Source organism: Elgaria multicarinata, chromosome 8, assembly GCF_023053635.1.
Source record: "Elgaria multicarinata webbii isolate HBS135686 ecotype San Diego chromosome 8, rElgMul1.1.pri, whole genome shotgun sequence".
NCBI classification, from domain to species: domain Eukaryota; kingdom Metazoa; phylum Chordata; class Lepidosauria; order Squamata; family Anguidae; genus Elgaria; species Elgaria multicarinata.
In genome coordinates, this window is record NC_086178.1 from 90,771,895 (window position 1) to 90,792,218 (window position 20,324).

A 20,324-nucleotide genomic window follows, 5' to 3' on the forward strand; every position below is an offset into this window, starting at 1 on the left:
GTGTCTCATGATGAGACCTTGGCCTAATTACAACCACACGGAAACATCTTGCAAAAAAAAATGATGAAAAAAAATGAAGAACCAAAGCCCACACACTCTCTCCTTCCCTGCACTTGTAGAAGACACTTACACATTGCCTTAGTGGCCTGCTTCAGAAGTCCATTCTGGCTACTGTGCATGCCATCTATATCTATCTTCCTTGTTCCTTCGACCTTGTGTCCTGGGTCTTGCCTCATCCCCTGTGCCCACCCATCACCCAGAGGAAGAAAAGGACACACAGTTGTTTTCAGTGTCAAATTGCCCTGCCTGGTTCCCTCCATTTTGTCATGATTAGCTTAAGAGAACCAATCCGGTCCACAGCTATTTGTGCTCTTACAGACACCCACAGGGCTAACAGCAGCAGCAAACAACCTTGACGACCAGGAAGAGGTACTCAGCAATCTGATCGTCAATTTTTAAAATAATAAAAAAAATGGTTCCATTGTAAAATCTGTTTGAGACTGGTGGCGTCAGCAAGGCTGCTTCATACCCCCCACCTTCTCCTATGATTCCCCACCCTTTCCTTGTCATGTCACAAAACAGGCTTTGGAAAAAGAAAGAAAGAGTTGCTTGCATGGCTTGGGATTTTAGAAAATAGCAAATACGACATTACGGGTCAGTGTGATGTTGGGGGGATGCTAATAAAATCCCTTTGTGCTTGAGAGAGGAAGGGAAGACAGGTTCCAGCCCTGGGGTTGTTTTGGCACCTGAAAGAAAAGCTGGCAGCAAAGCAAAAAACAACAACATAGGGCTTTGGAATCCAAAGGAAGCTTTTCCCTCTCTTCTTCTTCTTCTTTGAAGTATTTTCCTTTCTCTTTGCTTTCTCTTTGAAATACAGTTTAAAGATCAAGCTTCCTTATATCAGAAGGTGGAGCGGGAGAGTGGTATTTTAAGTGACTATGAAAGGCGCAGACTGAGGGGGAAGAGCTCTTGGTCTCAGCCTCTGGGTTCGAAGCTTGTCTTTTCACCTGCATGTTTCCTCCTGCCCTGAAGGACAAAGGCTCAAGCTTCCAAATCCTCTGCAAAGAAGCAGGTTAATGAAATAAGCAGGAAACAGTCAGGAACTGTTTGTTTGTTTTTGCCTGCAGGCTGTGTGCTTTGCTCAGTTATACCCTGTCTTGCCTTTCCTACACCCCAGCTGCCTTTTAATTAACAGTGGCATTTGGAAAAACTTTCTACAACATTCACAGTGCAATTTTACGTATGTCTATTCAGACATAAGCTCAGAGTCAATGGGACTTACTCCCAGGTACATAAGATTGCAGACTTAGGGATCTTTGTGGGGTTCAAATTCTTCTCAGTCTTTCGGACTGCTTTGTAAGAGTGAGAAGCTTGTCAAAAGACTGCTTCTTTTTGCTTAAAAAATGCCTGCAGGCATTATCCAGTTCAGTAAATATTCTAAGGGCTTTCCAACCCTCTGTTTGTTGCTACCTGGCTAGGCTGCAGTCCTATACCCACTTACTAAGCTTCACTGAAATCAGTGGGGCTTTCTTCTGAGTGAACATGCATAAGATTGCACTGTTAATTTAGCTACCCTTTTGCAATTAGAATAACTTGCAGATCAAGATCCCAAATAGAAATCTTGGTGGTGCTGGGCACACTTCCAGATTGTAGCAGTTTAGTGCTGCTGCTGGCATGACCCTACTAGGAAGTAGGCCAAGTGGAGATTATTCCACGATTGCAGGTGGCCACTGCCTAATTGCCTTTGAGATTCCTGTATTTACCAGGGCTCTGCCTATTGTTACACATGGTTCTGCCTCCCCCTGTTTAGTCCTTCTACTAGCAGCCATGTCCTCTGTGTCATGATGAGGCCTGATTTCCCTTAGTGTGGGGGAAGAAGTTTCAGGCTATCAATCGGAATCAGATTCTGAAGCAGAACAAACAGGCCTAGAAACGTACCAGCCTACACAGGAAGTGGGGGAGGAGATTTTCCCAGGCCCTTCATCAGCCAGGGATAAATCTTCACTGGACCTTATTAGTGAAAACATTAACAACTCAGAGCCAACAGCTCCGAGTTGGCCGAGCGGAGCTAAAAGAAGGTAAGAGGTGATCATCTCAGCCAGCTTCTTGCCAAAGCCTTCTTCAGAGGAATCCTCCCTGAAGTTAAAGGGACTCAGGTAAAAGACGTTCCCTTTCTTAGCCAAGTTTTAGCTTAGAGGAAAGTTCCTAGTGTTTAACCTCTCTTCAGGTGCGAAGAGATGTTTATTTGCTGAATAAGTTTTGTGGATTACTTGATAAGACACCTTTATTGTCTTGTGCTGTAGTGGGAGGGCTTGGAAACATGACACTCTGCCCCACCAGCCCCAATGGGCATCAGCCACCACTGTAATCAACATTTCTTTAACTGTAATGATACTAATTGCTTTCTTCCTTCTCTCTTCTTCTGAAACTCTGAGAAAAAACACTATACTAAGACATTTAACAGAGAGCACTGAGAGATTAAAATGTTGCTTCTGAAAAGTGTTTAAGGAGACTATTTAACTAGCATAATCATGGGAGAATGTTTGAGATTTTCCAGTTGCTGCTTCACTTTCATACTTGTGCCAGGTTACGCCTTTTCTTATAAATTTTCCTTGCAAACCCCACCCCTAAAAAACAAAAATCATCGTAGTTTATTTTTTTGAAGGCACACCCCACGTGTCACAAGGAAAAACCCATATAGCTAGCCCTCAAATATCGCTAGTGGTAAAAACCCTGCTAACAACCCTAAGGAAGTTGTACTGATATTTGGAGGGGTGGGGAGAAACTCAGGCCTTAGCAAGACCTAAGGTTTATCCTGAGATCGTCTTGGGGTTATCCCTGCCTGCTCCCAGGATATCCTGTGTGTCATTTACATGAACAGGGATGATCCTGGGATAAACCTTAGGTCTAGCTAAGGCCTCAAAGGGCTCTTCTTAAATGGAAACAGAGTTTAATGCTTTATAGTAATAACTGGATGCTATTTAGGAAACCGACAGTCTATCAAGAAGCTAGAGCAGCTTTCTCCAACCATAGATGTAGTTTTGGACTACATCATCCAGCATTCCTGACCAGTGGTCATGCTGGCTGGGGCTGATGGGAATTGAAGTTCAAAACATCTGGAGAGCACCAGGTTAGGGAATGCTGAGCTGGAGACAGACGCTAATGGGCCAACAGCAATGCCCAATACATGAATTATCAGAACAGTTTTTTGAACTCAAACCATTTGCCTAGCAGACTCGATTTAATCCTCTCTTGCTAGAAATTTAGAAAGAAATCCTGGATTTATTTTAAAGAGATCTATTTAGCTATTATATAGACAGATACAGACTGCCTGCTAATCAGACAGGTTGCAAAACACCTCCCTAAATTCAAGTGCCTGTAGAGTCTATATTTATAATAGTAGTTATTATAGTAGTCTATATTTGCCTGTTCTGGACATGCCTATGAGATATACCATATCTGCATGTGAATTAGAATTTATACAGCTTCTATTAGTTTAAATGCATCAAGGTACTGGCCACATTTGTACGCCACACTTAGTGAGACGAGCATGAGTCACAGTGAGCCCTCTTAGTGTCCCCTTCCTACATAGGTGAGAACAGTTTGCAAGGTTTCACTTCCATTTTTAGTTAAGTGCACTTCGTGGTGTCATCCATACTCAGAATTGTAGTTGATACTAACTATGGCTAGTTTCAGCAAGCCAGCTTCATAAGCCGTGATTTGAAGTTGGCTTGTTTGAAATTAACCATAGTTAGTTAGTTTCATCTACAGTTTGGGGCTTGTTTTGTCATTTAGAATGACAGTTAACAACTGCAAAAGCTTCCAAACTCCTCCTCCAGGCCACAAGGGAGGTAAGTATAAGCCCAAGGTTCACTGTGGCTTGATGCCCATCATGCTAAACCTTATTTTAATGGGATGTGCTAACACAGCCAATGGTTTCCTTTCCACTATAAATGTAAATTAACAATGCGAAGCTAACATGATTATGGTATCACCAATTACTGTCATTGTAAATAGTCACTCTGCTTTTCTTCAACTTTATATAGAATTGTTACAGACAGTACGTTTTGTATTTCATGGCCATTTGGCCCGACTGTTTACAAATTCCCCTCTTCAGGGACCATGAATACTTGCTATACTGAGGATAATACTTTATGCATTTGATGAAGTAGACTCTAGTCCATGAAATAAAACTGCTAGTCCTTTAAGCCATAATAAATCTGCTAGTCTTTTAAGGTGGCACAAACTTTGTTGCTTTTATGGAAACAAATTAATACTTCTAGCCCTTTGGATTATACCCCTCTGGAAAAACTCTTTGAGAGTCTTTAGACTCTATGGAAACAAATGGTCTGCTTACCCTGGGTGCTTGCAGAAGCCCAAGGAAGCATCTGAATAAATCTAGTGCCTGGATTCTGAAAGCCCAGTACCTCCAAGCACTCATCTCCTGCCATTCTCCTGTTCAGCTTCTGCCCTTATCTATAAATTATAACACATCATTACCTCTGTCACTTCTCCCAAACTCCTACTCAAGGCACACATGGTGCATAAATAAGGCTAGCTACTGTGTAAATAAGAACTGACAGGCCAGTTTAAGTTAGCCTGATTATAGGTTAACATTCATTAGCCTTCTCGAATAATTGAATTGTCAGTGCTTTGGTAAACAGACTGGAACGTTATCTGCTCTTGACAGCTCCTGTAAATGCTCCTCCTTCCTTCTCCTCAATAGCTAGGATGTTCTTTTCCTACCACAGTATCTCTCAGCAAGTTCCCTACAGTACATAACTTTCAGGAATAGTAAATAACTAGAGCCAGAAGTGAGGGATTTTTTTTTGTCTTTCAGTACATTTCAGTGTCACAAACTATTGTGATGTTTGGAAACTCTGACTGCCTCCTTGAGTATAACAAGTCTAGTAGTCAGTAAAATGCACTATTCAAATGCATTCTATTCTGACTCGAAAATTCTCAAAATGATTCTCTCTGCCAGAAAGTTTGCTATGCCTGGAAGTTTAAAAAGAGATTGTAGTTTAAATCATTTTGATTTCGTAAAATGCTTAAAAACCTAAATCACTGTAGCTAAAAATCACACAAAAGTTGATAGCAGTCCCAGAAAGAAAAACCTGGAAAAACCCATGTGTAAAGGAGCTGATCTTGATCCTGCAAAGAATCCAGAAACAGAAGCCTGAGTAAAGTGGTGGGTTTGGTCTGTAGTGTAGATATGCCCTTACTTGCTGTACTGCCAGGATCTACATTTTAAACTGCAAATTCCTCTCCATTATTTTGGCTGGGACCCAGAACTGTTCCCATCAACAGCTATTCCACTTCGTTGAATCAAAGGGGTAAATAAGAATGTATACAAGGGTAAATAAGCACAGAATGGTTTTATATATATTGTAAGTATTTTAACAATAAAGAATTGAATGTTTAGCCAATGTAGTTATCTAGTTGCACAGTTTGTTCATATTATTAGTGTAATGGTCTCCTGTTTTGTGCTTGTTAACTGTGCAGGCTCCTCTCTGCTGTTGTCCATACAAGGGTAAATATACACCTAGAATCCCATGTGTGTTGTGTATGTGTGCTGGGTGGAAAAGCTTGGGAATGCGAGGGAGGGGGGGTCCATGTATTTGTGGGGTCAGGGCAGTGTCCCCGTGCCTGGCTAGCGAGAGAGAGAGAGAGAGAGAGAGAGAGAGAGAGACCGACCAAGCAGGAATTTGCAATTCAGTGCTACCACTTGTTCTCTTCTCCACTCGCTGACTTTGTCAGAGTCCTCATTCTTTTGACTGGCTGGAGCGACTGCTTCCTGAATTGTGCATGCTCAATATTGCAGGCAGTGCTCTCACGAGTCATGTCAGCACAGTCGGTACATGCGCATGCTGCCAGTTGTCAAGGTTCAGGAGAACCACTCTGCTTCGCATCCAAATACGTTCCCGATCCAGGTAGCCTGAACCAATCAGAACCCAGCTATCAGCATGTAAAATGGACATCCATGAAAACGGCCACAGCCAATTGCCCCCTCCCAACTTATTTCCACAGCTGTGTAAAACCAGAACATTGGTCAGTCCTTTTTTCCCTTGAGGCCAGGAAGGGAAAGCAGTAGCAGTGTGGATGCTGAGCCCGGGGCCTCCTTACTTTTCTGAGAGCAGCAGCAGTACACAACACACTGACACAGCAGACAAGAGTGAGAGAGCAATCTGGATCAGGACCAACTCGCATGGGGGAGAGGACATAGGCAAGCATCTTGGGGCGAGGTTGAAACCTCCCGTCATGCAGAGTGAGCCTGATCTGGATTAGAACCCATGCACTTACGCCAGAGTAAAGAAGAAAGGGACAGCTACAAGAGACGTATTTAACGTAATGTGCCATTTGACCCCTAGAGAGGAACATAGGAAGTTGCCTTATACTGAGTCAGACCTGTAAGGGTAAGGTAAGGGTTAACTGGAACTTGGGGCTAGCATTTTTTTAATGTGTAAATTTTATGATCCATAGGAGGGGAGATAAGCGGCCCAGCTGCATGTGGGAGACGGCCGGAGCCAAAGACCGCTTGTGGCATGTCCGCTTGGCCTTGAGAGAAATTAACATCTCGGGCAGAGGTGTGAAAGGATCTTTGCATCAAAGCTGAAGGGAGGGGGGAAGGAGCATGAAAAAACAGTATAAAGTCTACTTGGTGGGGGGAACAATTGCGGTCGGCTGGATACCAAGGTTGGGTGACGTATGATCTGTAGTTTTAGTCTCTTGCTTGCTCCTTCTGGGTTCTTACATACATATGCATGTATTTTATAGTTTTAGTCTGCTAATCCCATGTATCCTACCCGTTTCCTAATATTAAAGGTCTTAAACCTCAATTTGTGAGCCGTGAGTGTCTGTCCTGGGGATCCGTGCTAAATCCAGTCAAAGGGCCAGCTTTCGCTGGGGCGTGCTTCCTTTACAAGACCCTTGGTCCATCCAGCCCAGTACTGTTGACACTGACTGGCAGCAGCTCTCCAGATTTTAAGGCAGTTTTTTTTCCTGCCCTACCTGAAGAAGCCGGGGATTGAACCTGGGACCTTCTGCATGCAAAGCGGATGCAGATGAGGGAGTACAAAAGAGTAAAAGCAAGCAAGACTTAGGGGAGATGGGTTGCTGGGTGCATTCTCCTCCCCCTCCAGTTGCTTTGTGTTCATGATATTGAAGCTAAATGCCTCATTTTGTCTTTTCTGTGCAATGTTGGCGGGGGGTCACGGCTGGAGCAGAAAAATGTGGATACAAAGGAATGCTTTGGTGTGGCTGTGTGAATCCCCCCCCCCAACCCCCTACTTTGAAGATGTGATCTCCAAATTAATATACATCAGTCTCCAGTTTTTGTGAAATGGGTTGCTGCTGCAGATAACTGCAACCGGCCACTGCAAACCCTTGGCTCCACCTGTTGTTAGCTCCCCTCTTATCTGTCTCATTGGCTCCAATGAGCACCAGCTGCGGTTGTGGGAGGGGCACTTTTGAGTGGAAAAATGCTCCTCCAGCTGCTCCCCAACTTAAAATAGCAACCTGATGAGTTTATTCTTCAGTAAAAGAAACCCTTTGTCATTATATTTGCCTATAATATATAGTTTGTCCCTTAGTTGTGGGTGTGGAGCATGTTTGGGATAGGTAGGGAAATAAATGCCTGCCTTTAGCCCATCGGGGCCCAGATGACACCAGGAGACATGGCCGTGCTACACCCCTGTCAGGTGCACCTCTGACATCACTCGATCCCCAGCTGAAGCAGCAGGGGCAGCTTTAGTTAATGTTTTGGGCAGGGACCAGCATCACTGCATATGGCCTTTCCCCAGCTGGGGGAAACTCCTGCACAGCAAAGCCACCCAATCCGAGGCTGCAACTGGCAGAGCACTCCAGCCGCCATCTTGCTTTCCTCCTCAATGGGGAAAGGCGCAGCACAGGGAAAGCATCCCCAACCAGTTGGTGGATGGAGTGCTCCAGCCACTGCCTAGGCCAGAAATCCTTAATTCGCGTCACATCCTCCCCAAAGGGAGGAGTTAACAGGAGGCATTCCTCCAGGGTGGGTGTGTGGAGGCCAAGCCCTGTCCCCTGGAGGAATCCAAGGAGACGCTTGGGATTGGATAAGGAACCCAGTTCACACTCTTAGCTATCGTGCTATACCAGTGTTCAATACTCCTGAAAGAGCATGCTCAGTTATTGCTTCCATTGGCTCCAAGACTACTCTAGCGATAATCTTATTACGAAAGTGCAAGAGGGATACAGTTTAGATGACTATTGATTAACTTCAACCATTTAGGTAACTGCAGCTACAGGAACTTTAGCATTTTCCATCTACCGCTAATTCCCACAGTTCTTTGCACTATGCTCACCAAAGCTTATATGGCGAACACTAAAATATGTTCTTATCTCTCCATTGATTTCAAGCCTCTAGAGATTAGCTCTCCTATATTATTAGCTCAGCTATTCAATCACCTCTTCTCTGCTAGGATCCATTTATCAAGATACGTGGGTTGGTTGTTTTTCTATGCCACTGTTAAACCACATTCAAGACCTACCTTATAGTTTCATTATTTTCACTCTCTAGCTGTGTCACTTTACACTAATGTTTAATTTATTTATACATGACAGTCCATTAAACAGGAATAAGATTTCTATATTAATTCTTCAATATTCCATATATTCTTCAAATTCTCTCTTTCACCACTTCTCAGCAACCTGACCAGACTGCAAAATTCTTGTCGGAATGGCAACTTTGGGGAGGAAATTAATTCTGCCAGACGATCATTTATCCATTTTACAGGATATGATACTAGTTCCACTGTGTACTGTATTAATGCCATGTCTAGGATACCTTTCCAAGCTAGAAGCACACTGAAATCTAGGAAGTCACTATCCTTTTGTTTCCTGAGCTGTTAGTAACTGTTCTGTGTTACCATAAAGAACTGAAGATGCCTAATGATAGAGCCAGGTCCTGTTTTCATGTCTTTGATAAAGGTATGCAATAATTGGGTTGAATACCTACTCTCATTCTTAGAGTAGACCCATTGAAATCAACAGGGCTGAAGTCATGACAAACTTCTCTCATTTATTTCAATGGGTCTAATCTAAGTATGACTAAAACAAGATCCAATCCATTGTACTCTGGTTCCATGGATGCATACTGGTAACGCCCAACAAGTTAAATAGGTAAGGTTTAAAGCATAGTTCCTTTGACAGACATAGGGCCCTTTCGCAAAGCAAAACTCACCATATCGCAGACTGATATAGGACAGCCTTCCCCAACCTGGTACCCTCCAGGTGTGTTGGACTACAACATCCATGTTGGCTGGGGATGGTCGGGGTTGCAGTCCAACACATCTGGAGGGCAGCAGGTTGAGAAAGGCTGAGATAGGGAATTATGAGAAATGCAAACTATTGCTTGGATCTAAGACTGAAACATAACCAATGTCATCATTACAATAAGACTACTTAATCCCAAACCCAGAAATGCTCTCCCTACAGAGGCATGTCACTGTGCTTCATCATTGTTGGCCATTAGAAAGTCAGTTAGCTCTCACCTGTTTACTAAACATTTGGGAGGATGCTGCTATTGGGTTTTTAATCTGGTTTTGCTAGTTTTATGTTGATAATTGCTATTTTGTTATTACTTAGAATTTGTATATCTGGTTGGTAGCAATTCATAGGAGAAGTAATTCTTATATGCAGTAAATAAGTATAAAAAATGACCAGAAATGTCCAAAATGTGATCTAACATGGGGAATTATTGTGATAACACTGTCTTTCTGTGGCTGCCTTCAGACATGCACACCTACCTCTCAGCTGGCTGAAGGTGGTAATGAATCTGCTGGTCACAGACTTCATCTCATTATTGGCCAGAGTGATGAGATGAATGCCTTCCGTGACGTGCCTCAAGACTTTGTAAAGGGCAATAGGAAAGTTCATCAGTTTGCAATCTGCCAGATCTAGAGCAAAACACCAAGATAGGAAAGAAGGGAAATGGAGTGAGTTCAGTTTTCCATGACAAAATGTATTATGTTCCAACACCTCACATTTTAATTAGCTGTCCATAAGGATTGAATATTTATATTAAAGTCAGGGAGCAGACAAAATGTTATCACATTGTGAGAAAAAATGTTAAACAAGTCTACATAGGCTACATAGGCAAATTAAACCAAACTCAAACTCAAATTTGAAAATTAATTCCTAAGAGTTTTTATTGTAAGATAAAGGTGTTTTGGTTATGCGGAGCCAAAAGTTCACTCACACTAGAAATTATTCCATCCCGTTGAAGCAAACAAGCATTCGTCAGTTACCCACAAGACAAAACTCTATTAAATTCAATTAAGCATGTTAAATAATCAAATACCAAGAGAAGATTTATCTGGACTGGCTAAGTCAACAGTCTGAAGGGGCTAACTCAAAGGTCTAATTCACACAATCCAGCATGCTGAATCATCTGGGTTTCCATTCTGGTTTGTCAAGGGAGAGATAAAGCAGAATTCTGGGTTCAGACATCATGTCAAACAATCCAGGTATGGAATGTCCCTGGGCAGTTCAACTGCTCCTACTGGCAGGAGGAGCCAAATGGTAGCGGTGACTGGCTAGTTTTTAAAACTAGCAAGCTGGGTGGTTTTGTATGTATGTGTGTTTTTAAAACAGTGTGCAAACCAGGTTGAAGACTAAATTTCCCAGAAGCCACTGGGCAAAAAATAAGAAGCAAACACACACACACACACACACACACACACAAAGGTGTGTGTGAAGAGGATGCTATGTTACAATAGATTGGGTATAACACAAACAGAATCATGACCTTCCCAAAGTAAACAGGCTACCAGGGAACTAGAATTTCCAGAACACCTCCTCTCTCTTTCCTTCAAACTTTATTATGAGTGCTAAGAGGTGGTAACTCAGGCCTCAAACACAGTGAGTGGGCAACAAATGAAAAATAATAATTTCCCTGGAGGACCTTTTTATACAGACGGTTTCTACACAGCTGATTTGGTGCCTTAGGTTGCAGGAAAAAGACAAAACAGAAATATGTTCCTTTGGAAAAATAATGTGATATGACATGAAGTTTCCTTCCCCTTCCCTCCCCACTTGTGGAAGGTGGTTTGTGCTTCTTCTAAGAAGTTTATATAGGACAAAAAAGGAGTATCGTACAAAGCTGCTCTGAGCTGATTCCACAGTCCCAGTCAATTGCAGTGATGCGATGCTATTGCGGAAAAAGAACATTTAAGAAACTCTCCCCTATTCTCCATAGATATTCCCAACAGGTTTTCTTGTACGTAGAAATGGAAAATGAGAGCATCAGTTTGTTCTCAAACCCCTTGATCAGCGAGAAACTATCTGTTTAAATTATGGTAACTTTCAATCCTAGGTCTATCCTCTCAGCACAGGAAAGGGTGAATAAGCAGCATAGCTTTACCAGTCCGGAAGTATAAATTCACTCATGAGCTCTAAAGTGCACCTGTCATTGAATGAGAGCCTCTGTCACCACTCAGCACCTTCTGTTCAGAAAAGCCTATGTTGAAGCAACTCCATTTATTATTTATCAAACTTAAGTCTCAGTTATGTTTGATTTAATCAATATGATTTAATCGGAATTCAACCAAATTATTTCGTTAGCTTATAATTGTTTATTAGGTATATAAAAACCACCTTTCTTCTCCATCTTCTTTGCTGGGCATCTGTGGTTATTTTTCAAAAGTAGCTGCAGGAGTCCAACAATGGGGGAAAGACTGATATGTCTGGGGGGCACTCCCCTGCACCCCGCAGCACTACCTCAGTTTATTCTCTGAGATGCATGAATCTAGACCACACTTTTCTGCAGCCTTGGTTTAATCAATGAGCCATCTTATGTATGTCAGAGGATGCTGTGGTTCCAGTTAGTGCTCTGCCCCATATAATAATCAACTTCCAAACTTCAGCTGAAGCCAAATTAAGAATGTTTTCCTTAATCATCTAGAAAATGAGAGAAATTGGCTGCACATTCCTGATGGATGACAGGAGCACAGAAAAATCATGTCAAAGCCAATTTGTTGTCAAAGGAATTCCATGAGCAAAGAAACAAACAAAAGCACATCATGTAGTTTGGATGAAATATGGCAAATTTAAATTAACTACTGGAATTTGGAGTGGTCTTTGAATTTTAAAGTCATAGGAATAGTAATTCAGTGATACTAACAAATTGGCAAGTATAAAAGCTAGATAGATAGCCCTTCCCTTCTTTGTACTGGATTTCTCTGCCTAACAGCTGAAATCTCTCTCCAAAGCAACATTTGTCTTTCAAAAATACACTGGAATTGAGCTCTCAGATACCAGAAGGCCACATTCATCAAAATATAGCGCAGCAGGTGAACATGGGAGGGAAAAAAGCCCCTGTGTATAGTTGACTTAATTCCAAGTGACGAACATTTTGCTTTAGTTTACGCAGAAGCAGTAGATGATTAATCATATAATTAAAATCCCTGTTCTTTCATATGTTTTTGCAGTCTGCAATTATAACCCTGGGTTACTAATTCCTGCATGGTTTTCTTTTTTTTAATGCAGATAAGGGGTTTTTTTTCCCCTGGGGGTGGATGGGATATTAGTCTTTACTTAAAGCACTCAGCTCTCCCCGCCCACCTCACAAACAAAATTAAAATTAGGTATATGACAATGGCAGGAGGTAAAGGACTGCTGCTTTGGAATAATGATTAAGCATAGTACAATACAATGGCAGGAGGTAAAGGACTGCTGCTTTGGAATAATGATTAAGCATAGTACAATACAAAGGATTTTGTATTGCTGTTAAAGCTGCAAAACAGGTATTCAGAATCCCATCATGTTTCTTCTCCCCCTGCTTAACCATCCTCTTTCCCCTGCTTCATTTCGCCAGGCATAGCTTTCATAGGTCCACTTCACAGACCCACAGTCTACTTCATCAGAAGGATCTCAATCATGAAAGATAAATCTGTTCATCTTGAAGGTGCTGAAAGACTCTTCTTTAGTTTTGCTCTAACAGACAAATGGTGATCAGCTATAAATATACTGCGTCTAGGATTGGTGATGGGAAAGCTACTGTTGAAATGAACTGGAGTATCCTATACCACTCTTCCTGGAATACTTTTTCTAAACAGATGTCTGCTTCTCACCAGAGATACATTTACCCCTTTAAAAACTTCCTACCGGCTGTGCATTAAAATACTGTTTCTAGATAGATTAATCACCTCAACAGATTGAAACGCTTGTCTCCAGGTACCCATTCAACTACTGAAAACACATGGTGAACATTGAAAGTTTGAGGATATTTGACCTGGGGAGAAGAGCTGAAACAGTGCCCCCAAGAACATATGAAAAAGTATGTCTCTAGAACCATAAGTATTTTTCTAAGTTTATCACCAGGTTAGTAACTCCCTCAGCTGGTCCTTGTATGTAGACAGACTATAAAAGCTCAAATTCCATTGGCAAATTGCAGATCAATCATACAATATTACATCAGCAGTACCAGAGGTGGGCAACACTGTTCCCCAGTACAGCCCCCACTGCCAACATTTGCAACGGCGGCACAAAACCCCACACAACCTCCCCCCACCCCCGGCATTTTGCCACCAAATTCTGGTGGGAAACTGCTATAGAACTCTAAAATTGATAAATTTAGCTTGTTCTCAAGCTAAATTTATCCATTTTTGCCTTCTGTAGTGGTTTGCCACCAAAAACTAGTAGGCATTCACCAATTTGTTTGCCAATGGAGGAGGTAGGAATGGAACTGCTGGGAGGTTTGGTGTGTATATGCAAAACGGCCCTAGAATCCCTAAAGTTGCCCACCCTTGAACTAATCTATAAAATATAAATGTTCATATCACCTTTTATTATTATTATTTTATTATTTATTAATTGCATTCCTATCCCACCCAATAGCCAAAGCTTTTACACAGCCGTGTTCATTATACACAACTCCAGTCTCATTCATGACCAGGCTTATCCATTCATTGTTCCATCAGAAGGAGCTTTGGTACATGCATTATTTATTGCACAAATCAATATTGCCCAATCGTATCAGGATTGCCTTTGGCTGTCTCATCACTTTCAGAATATTCATTCTGCACCTTAAATTCATGAACACCATCCTCTTATTGCTCATTGTGCAGCCCACAGCTCAAAGAATGCTAATTGCAGCTCAAACAAGGGTAATTGCAGCCAAATCAATAATTGTGCAAGTTTCACACATGATAGCATATATTGGCTCATCTCTCTCTCTCTTTCTCTCTCTCTCTCACACACACACACACACACACGTATAGAAAACATGTCCTATGAGAAGCATCCTCACAGCATGATTTGAAAAGTCTTGATCATACAAGCCAGACACATTTACTGAGCCACCTCTCCAGAGAGTGCATAAGACGTCCACTTTCTATCCCCAATCAGCTCTGCTCCAATACTGCAGAAAGCGACTTAGCTGTGGTGATTCACCTTTTCCTCCCACCCCCTCTTTGGGAAGGAATGTTTTGTTGCAGGGTTAGGCAGACTTCAAGTTTGCAGGACCTACTTTGTTTTAGGGCTGTGCAAGCCTTGGCTTCTGCTTCCCGAAGCTGAGGCAGCCATTTCCCAACCAAACCACCATTTTAGGCCCCAGCCCCAGGACCCCGCTGCCAAAAAGGAGCCTATAACTCCCAGCATGCACTGCCTGGGAGGGAGGGACTTACCAGGGCCTCACCACAGCAGCGATTGCCTGCCCACAGGCGCAGGACGTGCAAGTCCCTGGATGGGGCGCCACACGTTCCATGAGCACCCCACAGCTGCCTGCGTCCCCTGAGAACCACCAACTTCTGGGAGCCCAGCCTTCACCAGAAGTGGGAGGCCCTCAGGAGACACAGGCACCAGGGCATTTGAGGAACTTGCACGTCCTGGAGCACGAGTGCTCACCATTCTTGTGCCCTGGTAGGTGCATCCCTCCATGCTGGGAGCTGTAGGCTCTTTCCCCACTGCAAGGTCCTGAGGCTATGGCCTAAAATGGCACTTCGGTCAGAAAATGTCTGGCCCCACTTCGGAAATCCGAAGCTGAGGCTTGCACAGCCCTACTTTGTTTACTAGAACTCTGTGAGATCTATTTCACTTCCTATTAGAATCTTGATGTCCATCACCTAGAGCAGAGGTCAGGGTCCCAATCCAGACCACCCAGGGTCCCAATCTGTCCCTGTGGGATTCCTTGGGTGGCCAGACACCGCTTTTCCCCATCCACCAATCATTTGGTGGTTTCCTGGCTTTTGTACACTTTTTCCCCATTCTAAAAGGTTGAAATGCCTCTCTTAAGCCTTAGTTACTAGCAGTAAGAGCTTTCAGCTACAATAGGTTGGCATTTTGGCCCCTCTGGTTTTGCCTTTTGGCCCTGCCCACGACTGAAATGCACACACACACATGCACACGCACACACACACACACACACGAGTTTCTCCAAAATGAACCGCTGAGAGATCTTATTATATTCAGCGGCATACAAATGCCACAAATAAATTTTTTAAAAATGGAATGCAGTCCTCAGGCTGAAAGAAGTTCAACACCACTGAACCATAGCCAGGTGCAAAAATAGTGTGTGGGGAGTATCCAAAGGGCACAGCAGTTCCCTTTTAGTTATGATGAATGGTCAAAAAAGCTTCCGCCATTATAATCCTCAAAATCCTACTGCTTATAAAAATGACACCTGCTTAGCTAATAATGTGAAACTCGGCATCCATAATCTACCTGACAAGGTTTCCAGTGGTGCAAAATATCAAAACTTGATCTGATAAAAATTGCCACAGATCCAGCAAGTTAAAAAGGGCTGAAAATGGAGACATTTGTACTTATTACTCCAAGCTGTGGCTCGACATATCATATATTTCTTTCAAATTCTGAGGGAAACTACTGATGTGCTTTATTCAGGCTTGTCAAGGAGGTGTGACTTTCATTGATTTGGTGAAATTGTGAACAGCAGCTTAAAAGTTATTAAGGTTTCTCTGCCCCGTGAACATCTACAGCAGCAACTGTTAGCAAAGTTATGGCAGGCATGCTCATTTTCACTTTGAAACTAGAATGTTGCCAGTACTACAGTGTTTTGAGATGAATTCCACTGTTCCTATCAGCAATCTGACAGTGAAGGAGTGGTAGCAGTAAACTGCCAATAGAGATATGAGTGAGGTAATTTTGAAAGCTGGGGGAAACTGTCACCAATTGGCAGATCACTGATGAAGAGACAGAGGAAAAGGCTATGCTGGAATTCTATGCAGGCTTACTCAGAAGTAAACTCTTCTGAACATACATGGACATATCTATTAATTTGTACACATCTACTCAGTTAATGACTTATTTGTGTTTTGTTTTTTAGTTTATGCACTGGGTTTTTACAGAAAAGTGTAATAATTCATTTCCTTTTTAAAAACTAAGAAGATTCAATTATCAAAAAAGCCTGCTGGTTTAAGGTCAGAAATAAGGCTGCCTCATGTTGGCTCGTGCCACAAAACCAGGATACTGGAAGGTAAGGCTGATGCCGTAACAGGCGTTCCCCTGTGATCAGTAGAGATGTTGTCCAATGTCACAAATTGTGCCTGTTTTCAAACAACAAACGGACATGGGCCAAGTGACAGGAAGATTCCTCTAGCAATACAGTAAGCTTCAGATATTTAATAAAGCAATACACAACTAGGAGAACATGGGGAATCTTTGCTAGTCCCTGGCACTCTATCTGGATTTGGGCCTGAAAGACCAAGGAAAAGTGTGGGTGCGTGGAAGGTAAGTTGTACGAAAACACAATTTGTGACTGCACAGGACATGTCTGTTAAAGCATTAGCCTTACTTTCCAATTATCTGAGCCAGCATTTGATAGCCTTAACTCTGGTCTTTAGGCAGGCTTTTAAAATAATTGTGTTTGTGTGTGTGTGTGTGTGTGGTCATATGGTTATAATTAAAGAAGAGGGTACCACTTAGCAGATGCTCAGCCCAGCAATTTGATTTTAGTACTAGAATTGAGCTCACATTCCTTTCACATTATCTACTATTGGTTTTCCTCCAAGTTCTGTTTCAGAAGCATAATTTAAGGAGTAAGAAACCTTCGGGTTGGATGCTATTTCTTTTTGTTGCTTTCTTTATTGTGTTTTTATGGTTCTGTTTTTGTGTTAGGTTTTCACTAAGATTTTGTTTTTAACCTGTATTTTATTACTGTTAGCTGCCCTGAGTGCCATTTTTTGGCAGATATTTTTTATTTATTTATTTATTATTGCATTTATATCCCGCTGTTTTTCCTCTCAAGGAACCCAAGACGGCATACATAATCCTCCTCCTCTCCATTTTATCCTCACAACAACCACCCTGTGAGGTAGGTTGGACTGAGAGTTTGTGACTGGCCCAAAGTCACCCAGTGAGCTTCCATAGCTGAGTGGGGACTAGAACCTGGATCTCCAGACTCCCAGTCCAACACTTTAGCCACTACACCACAGTGGCTCTCAGTGGGATATCAATAAAATAAAAACATTTTTGCCATCCCAAATCTTGCGATCTATTGCATATCAGCTTTCCCCCATGCCTTCTTTGTGGTAATGCCTGTCACTAAAAACTGGTGTCATACATCACTGGGCACAAAAATCCAACAGCTGCATAGCACCTCATCATCCATCTTGAACTGTGTGGCAAGGCCTAGGTATCATCTGCCTAGATACGACACATGTACCAAACACGATTCAGCGATGTGAGTTCTGATTAGAACATAATTTTATTGTTTCAGTCATTTGGTTTAAAAATACCAAAAAAATCGACAGTAAAATATACCTATTGCAATGACTGATTGGAAGTCATCTCCTTTACAACTAACCATTGTGAATCATTAATTTAGATCAGTCACAACACAGCCACAAAACATTCAAGGTTACCATTCAGGGAACAGCTTCTTTATTTCAACTACCACCTGCTTCTTATATACTTTTGCTGTATTTCTGGGCTTGCACGCATCACTGCGCTCAGTAATTAACATTTTAATCACTTTGAAAGGGGCCTAGTGAAATGCTTTGCTAGAAATCAGATCATATCACTATATTTGCATTAATGAGCCTGAGCCCAGAGTGGGCTTCAGAAAGAATCACCCGTCACTTCATGATGGAGCTGAAAACTCGAATTAAAGGGGGAGATATAATTTATTCTCGTTTTGTCACGATGTTCTTTGCTAGCATCTGCAAATTCCCTTTCCCTCTGGATTTTGTTATCTTATTGCAGCATCTCATTCTTTCTTTAAGAAAGCTAAGAGCTGCCAACATGGGGCTCCCAGTGGTTTCCCACTCCTGCAGGCACAGATCAAGCTCTTAAAACTAAACATTTATGTTTGGATGGAAACCTTAGTCAATTTTATTTCTGAATAAGTATGCTATGGATTGGAGTGCTTATGTGAAATACAGAAATGTTTCTGTTTGGAAAGGTTAATATGTCAGAGAATTTGTTCCCTCAAGATCTGTTCTTTGCCTTGTTCCCACCCCCAGATATTTGTTTCTGGTGCAGTTACGAAACTCAAAAGCTATGTTGTGTACTTGGGTTTATGCAACCCAACACAAACGGTTGTAAGAAATGGCTAAAAAAATCTGTCTAAGGGTGCAATGCTATGCGTGTTTAGACAGAAAAAGGTCCTACAACTCCCAGGATTCCTCAGCCAGTCATGTATAAACATGCATAGTATCGCACCCTAAAATTCCTTAAAAAGATATTGCACCTATATTAAAAGAAAACTCTGGTTACAATTCAGCTCTCATATTACTGTAGAGAAGGCCATATTTCTGGAATTCTCTCCCAAAAGAAGTTCGTATTGCCTTTAAGCAGAACTTTAAAACTTTAATTTTATGGATGTGCTCACGTACTGGTTGTTTCTAGGATTCTTTTAATTGTATTTCAATTGCTTGTTCTTGTTTTAAATTTTCATAACTGCCTCAGGAGGACTTTCTGCCCTGAAAGGCAGGGTATAAATGTTATACAGTATGTCCCATTTATTCTACCAGAAGCTAGATCATGTCCTTAAAATTACCCATGTCTTTTTTTATGTCTAATTCTTAATATATTCTTACCTTTTATAAAACCATTTGGTACTCCTATAGCCGTACAGATAAAGTCCATTGATAAAATTATTATTGATGACAAAATATATTAAAAATCCAAGTTGCCTGCTACAGGGAATGGAGTACTAGGAGCTGAGGGCTGTCTTGGTGAGGTTTTTTACTCTAGTGTTCGGATCAGGACTGCCACAGTCTGGAAGGAGATAACTAGGGCTTCCCACCCACCACCCACTGTTCTTTCCCTGAAATTCTCCCCCACTGGTGGTGGTGGGGAAATAAAGAACAGAAATCTCAAATGTTTAGTATAACATGCAGTATGGCCCTCAGAGTGCTGAGGCATCAGCCCATTGCCAGGAATAATTGTGACAAGAATGTTTCACTTTGGAGGCTGAGCTGCTACAGCAAAAAGCTAGCTGGCTCCCCACCCTAAAATGACCATTGGCCCAAAGAGGGCTTTCAGAATAATTTTATCTAGATTGCTTACGACTTAAAACATTATTCCAAATATACTTCCTTTACACAGTCAATGAAAATCCAATGGAGTTCTTTGACCTTAAGTCACCTAGTAATTACTCCATTGGAGGATGCCCAAGAACAAGAGGTGATGTAATTGCACTTTTAATCTAATTTGAAAATATTCAGTTTCCTCATTGCTGCTGAAGGAGTTGAAAAAGGTAAATCAGAGCATCAGCTGAGATTTGCTTCTTGGTTAATAGTGAAACTACTCCACCTGCTGGATTTCTAGCCAGAGTGAATGAAAAACAAGAGCCACAACATTGCAGAGAAATCGTTGCTGTTCTCACTGGGCTCAGGGAATGGTCTGGGAGAAACAGAGGATGGGGCAATGGGGCATTGCTGAGGCTAAGCAGGTGTGGGCCTGACCAGTTCCTTGGACAGTATAGAAATACCATAAATATTTCTTTTCTTAAAGTGTTGGTTTTATCCCCCCCTTCTTTTAATTTAACAACATGGTCGAACGAATTCAACAAATACCCAATCTGACTGTTTAATTTACGTCTCTTACCATGCTGCTCCAATTATTATTTATTATTTGTTGCATTTATATACCACCCCATAGCTGAAGCTCTCTGGGTGATTTAGAAGAAAAGGTCCTGCACAAACTTGAAAAGGTCAGCTGTAACGAGTAAAAGTGATCTGCAGGGGACCAGGCAAGAAAGCTATACAATAAAGAAGAAGAAGAACCCATTTTGGGGGAGGAAGCTGGTGAATCCCTCAGCTAGCTCAACTCGGTGCACACTGAGATGGGCGAAGCTCACGTTTTTTCACCTTTTTGTGCGTGCAGAT

The 20,324-nt window shown here is 42.0% G+C and overlaps 1 protein-coding gene across 1 annotated transcript in view; it reads right to left on the bottom strand.

The window, feature by feature from the left end:
- LRRC20 (leucine rich repeat containing 20) overlaps positions 1 to 20,324 on the bottom strand; it is a 109,641-nt gene that overhangs the window by 78,688 nt on the left and 10,629 nt on the right. Inside the window, exon 3 of the mRNA XM_063133002.1 lies at positions 9,783 to 9,932. Coding sequence (XP_062989072.1) covers positions 9,783 to 9,932 — 150 coding nt within the window. The remainder of the gene's footprint in view (positions 1 to 9,782; positions 9,933 to 20,324) is intronic.